At 53.6% G+C, this 5,060-nt stretch overlaps 1 protein-coding gene across 1 annotated transcript in view; it reads right to left on the bottom strand.

Moving 5' to 3' along the window:
- The window catches only part of ROBO3 (roundabout guidance receptor 3), an 18,612-nt gene extending 13,831 nt beyond the window's left edge, over positions 1-4,781 (bottom strand). The window contains exons 1-3 of the mRNA XM_012809536.2: positions 4,625-4,781; positions 985-1,311; positions 503-660 (exon numbers count right to left, since the gene is read on the bottom strand). Coding sequence (XP_012664990.2) covers positions 503-660; positions 985-1,311; positions 4,625-4,781 — 642 coding nt within the window. The remainder of the gene's footprint in view (positions 1-502; positions 661-984; positions 1,312-4,624) is intronic.
- Between the last annotated feature and the right edge of the window lie 279 nt (positions 4,782-5,060).

The following is a 5,060-nucleotide window of genomic DNA, read 5'->3' as shown; positions in this document are numbered from 1 at the left end:
CCCTCCCCTCCCCTTCCCTCCTTCCTTTTTCTCTTATTGAGACAGAGTCTCACTTTGTTGCCCTTGGTAGAGTGAGATAGCTCACAGCAACTTCAAACTCTTGGGCTCAAATGATTCTCTTGCCTCAGCCTCCCTAGTAGCTGGGACTATGGTCACCTACCACCACTCCCGGCTAGTTTTAGAGACAGAGTCTCCCTCTAGTTCAGGCTGCTCTGAATTCCTGAGCTCAAGCGATCCACCTGTCTTGGCCTCCCAGGGTGCCAGGATTACCGTTGTCAGCCACCTCGCCTGGCCGCTCCCTACCTTTTTCATACTAATTGCATCCTACCCTGCTCATCTCTCAGTCAATAGCTGATTCTTAGTCTCCGGTCAATTGGTGCCCTGATCTCAAATCTCCTACCTTATCTCCTCCAAGACATTATTCTCCGCCCCTCTAAAGATCCTTAGATTCAAACCTGCCTTTTTTGGAACCTGTCCCCTAACCCTAGGCCCCGCCCCTCACCGTGATCCTTCCCTCCTCCTCCTTGAGTCTTGCGCTGTCCTTCTTCCAGGACACTGACGGCTCCGGGTGGCCGCGGGGGGGCACGCATTCCATTACTGCTGGCTCCCCCACAGCCACCACCACGTTCCCAGGAGACTGCCGGAAATCATCGCGAAGGACTGGAGAGTGAGAGGTGGGGCAGGAAAAATGAGCAGGGTTTAGGATGCCACAACCGGGCGAGGATACAAGGAAAGTCTTGTCTTGAGTGGGGAGGGGATGGTCGAAGCAGACCGAACTCTTTCCCAGGTGTGAAAACACTAGCCTTACAGTCGGATCCACTTCCTCCCCTGGCTGTGGTGTGGGCTTTAGTGACCAAAGGTCGTGGTCCCAAAAGAAGTTGCTGATTGGGGCGAGATCACTGGGGCTCGTTCTGGGATTGCCCAGTGCCCTCACGTCTGCCTCAAACTCTGGAAGCAAACAGCTTACCACCACGGGACTCGTACCTGCCACTTCCAACGAGGCATTTCTGCTAGCCGCCGCCCCCAGATAGTTTCGAGCCACGCAAGTGTAGACACCTTCGTCTGGCCGCGCCCGGCGCCCGTGCACGATACGCGGGAAGAAGAGGGCGCCACTGGGCAGCAGCAGGCGGTGCGCCCGCGGGTCCTCGCGCGCAGTGGCCACGCGCGCCCCGTTCTTATACCACTCGATGTTGGGTCGCGGCCGCCCCTCAGCGCGGCAGGGCAGCGTGGCCGGCTCGCCCCGGGACACCAGAAGATCTGGAGGCTGCTCCACAATACGCGGCATAGCGTCCTCCGGCCCGACCTTTGACCCTGGGGACAGGTGGTGGTACAGATGGCGAAATTCCGGGGAGAGATAGAGCATCCAGAGGGAAAGAGAACGCTATGGTAGTGGCTGCATCTTTTATGCTTCGTCTGCTAGAGCCCCCTACTGGCCATCCTTGCCCACCCACTCCCTACAGGCTTCAGTATCTCCTTACTGGCAGACGCTCCCATGTTCTCAGTCTAGAAAGGAGATGACGATCTAGACAGGCAAATCCATGAAGGAATCAGGACACAAACTCCCAGGCCGGCTTTCTGGACCACCTCAGGACCCACCCCTCCCTGCCACCTTTAACAGACCCACACTTCTGTCCTGCTGGGGTCAGTCTCCCACTGCTCTGGCTCACTGACCATCCTAGCTCAGTGAATAACCAGGAACAGCACCAGAACAATACTTGGTTCTTCTCATCCAGAAGGTCCCTTGCTGGTGAAACTGGGAATGTAGACCAGCCTAGGGTGCCTTGTAAAAGCGAAGACATGAGTGATAGGGCTGAGACTAAAAAGGGTTCTTAACTTGGGTTCTAAGAACAGCCCTCTCTCTGACATCTGAGATCATCTGTCTGCTTCTGAGCATCCCGCAAAGTCATTGGAATCACATGTAAATGGCGGTGGTAATGGGAGGAAAGCTCCTTGTCCTGAGAGGTGCATAATTTTCAACAGATTATTCTACTGGTTTATGTAGTCAACGAAGGCTGAGAGCCACTGGAAAAGGGATTCCTCTACTTCCTTTGCTCACATGAATCAGTTCGTTGGTGTGATGTGCTCCTGCCTTCCCCTAGGCCTACAGACTTCTGCCTGTTTCACCTGCCGTTACACAGTGTAGGATACAAGATCCAAGAGCCCATTATAACCAGATACCCTCAGCTCCCAGTCCAGTAATGGTAAGTAGATTTATAACCAGTGGTGACCAGTAGGTGTTGCTGCAGCCTCACATAATGTGGTGTCGAACAACTGGCGACAGCTCCCAGCATCTGTCAGCACCTCCTCTGACCCCACCCTCACCACTCTGTTCTAAAATCTGTAGAAAACTCTTGCTTCCAGACAGATGTGGGATTGGGTGTTATTTTCTGCCCCCTTCTCTTAGAAGTTCTGGTGAAGACAAAGCTGGGTGGGTTGTGACACGCTGGCACAGTCCTGGGAAGGGCATTTCATTGGTTGGAGACAAGATCAGTTTCTCTCCTACCTGGGGAAGGGAGTCATTTTCTTAATCTCCTCCCTTCCACATTTCCATTTGGAAGGTTCCCCCACAGCCACCACCTAGCACGTTGAAAGGCTGACACAGGCAGATTGCTTGAGCTCAAAACCAGCTTGAGCACAAGAGTGAGACCCGCCTCTACTAAAAATAGAAAAAACAGGCAGGCACCTGTAGTCTCAGCTACTTGGGAGGCTGAGGCTTGAGAATCACTTGAACCTAGGAGTTTGAGGTTGCTGTGAGCTATGATGCCATGGCACTCTACCCAGGGCAAAAGGGAGAGACTCTGTCTCAAAAAACAAACAAATAAAAAAGGGAAAAGTCTGTTTCTCATTCATCTCTTCTCCTCCATCCCATCCATTCCCAATTTTGAAATATGCATGGTGAGTGGTTAAGAGCACAAGTGTGGGTGTCAAATGCATGAGGGATAGAATCTCAGACTTGGACCCTTCGTAGCTATAAGAATTGGTGAATAATTTAAATTCTCTAAGTATCAGTTTCTCAATCTGTAATGTGGGAGTAGTGACAGGATTTTTACTCTTATATACTAAACCATATATATTTATTTATATATCTTTATTCTTTTATATTAAACCATTAATATATGTAAAGCACTTTATAAAAGTAGCTATTCTACCATTATTTAAGGGCATTTTTCCCTCCCCAGCACTCCCTACCTTATTCTGGATCCTACAGTCTTTACTTGGATCAGGTTCTACCAGGCCCAAATAATCTTTTCCCCCTTCATATAACCCTCTCGTGTAATGGAAATAGACATAGATCTGTAATCACCAAAGTTTTGCTTCATCCTGCTTTTGTAACTATTAGGGTACAAAACCTCTATAACTTTGTTTTCTCCGAGGCAAAATGTGACGACCTCCCTTGCATACTAAGTTTTCAAGATTGAAAAGACTAAACGCGCTAAGCGAGCAAAGGAGTTACTCTCCAGGATGTCAGCGAGATGACTGTGCTTAAACTCCTGGGAAACTAGGAGGGTTGGGAGATTCCAGAACCCGGGCTCATTCCCCCACCCTCTCCCTGTCTACTCCTTCCATACATACCACCCCCTCTGGTTGGCCATTTCCCCCTAATTCCTGTAGACACAGCTGCAGGCGCTCTTTCCCTGGAATGTCTCCCTGTCATTTCTGGTCTCAGGAGATGCTTCGACAGCAGCCTAATGAATAGCTAATGGCCATGCTAATGAAGCTCTGGGGCTCCTCCCCCAGCACCTGGAGTATCCCACACAGAAACACACATTGCCCGTCTCCTTTCTCCCCACCTTCTAGTCACCAGCACAGTGGTCACTACTAGACTGGTGTAGGCAGAGACAGAAGGACAGAGGGCCTGTGACAGGAGTGCCTGAAGGGAACCACCCTTAAAGGTGTCCGGAAAGCGGGAGTTCCCAACGTGGCCAGCAGGGGGCGCGATCGGGCCTCTCCCCAGGCTGGCAAGTCCCACTCCCGCAGCTTCCCCACCGCGCTAGGGGAAAGCGCGCTGTCTGAGTCATTTATTAATCACCGTAATTAGCGCTAACGACCTCGCCGCCAGCACTGCAGCCTGCGGAAGCTCTACCAGGGTGGGCCGTCTGAGTCCCACCACTGACAGACAAACTTTTAAGTATTCTAGAAATGATCGCTGCCCGGTCCCCTCCATAGCAAACACGTCCAGCATTCGGGCTTCCAAAGTGAGTTCTAAGAAAACTTATGGCCCCAGTGACCTACCTACGTGGGTCACCTAGTAGTCTGGCTTGCCTGAGGCCCGCCGGCGACGGTACCCCCACTTCTCCCCTCCCTGCCGTGGGCCAGGCCCGTCTTAGCTCGGGATTTCCCTGCCTGTCACCAGCCACAGTTCTCCTCACTTGGGGGAGGCGTGGGGGCCCTTGCGGGAGATGAGAAGTAAAGGACTTGGCTGCCATCTTCTCCTAAGCTCTCGACCTCCCGAGGATACCTCGACTCATACGTTTGAAGCTCCAAATTATCCCTTAGCCTCCACTACGCGGCTCGGCGCTGAGTTCTGCAGCTTGGGGCAGGAGCGCTTTCGCTTTACCTCCTCGCCGCCCTCTCAACCTCGCCCCATTCCCGGATCCGACATCCCCAAGGGGCAGGTACTCACTGTTAAGGGCGGGATCTGGAGGCAGCAAGGTGTTGTTGAGCGACGGCATCGAGGAGTTGAAGCCTACTAGCAGCTCGCTGGAGTTGGAGAAGTCCCCGGCCAGGGAGTCCGCGAACAAGTTCATCTGTAGAAGCGTTTTCAGCAGGTAGCGCAGCATGGCTCGACCCAGCTGCGACCCGGGCGGGGGGCTCGGGGCCCAGCCCCTGGGTCTGAGACCCGCGGGCTGGGAGCCGTGAGCCCCTCCGCAGCCTCTGCGCGCCGCCGCAGCCACGGTGCCGCTGTCCTGCCGGAGCGCCTGGGTACGGCCGGTGCCTCCGTGCGCGCCCTCCTCCTTCCTGCGTCCTTCTCTCCACCTCCCAGTGCCGGAGTCCCCTGGGAGACCGGCGGGCAGAAAGCAGGTGCCTCGCCGATCACGGCGTAATTAAGGGATTAGTCC

This window comes from Otolemur garnettii, unplaced genomic scaffold (genome assembly GCF_000181295.1).
Source record: "Otolemur garnettii isolate 467f Iridium unplaced genomic scaffold, OtoGar3 scaffold00108, whole genome shotgun sequence".
NCBI lineage: Eukaryota > Metazoa > Chordata > Mammalia > Primates > Galagidae > Otolemur > Otolemur garnettii.
Note: the sequence above shows the minus strand (reverse complement) of the source record. Positions and strands in the feature narration are given on the sequence as shown.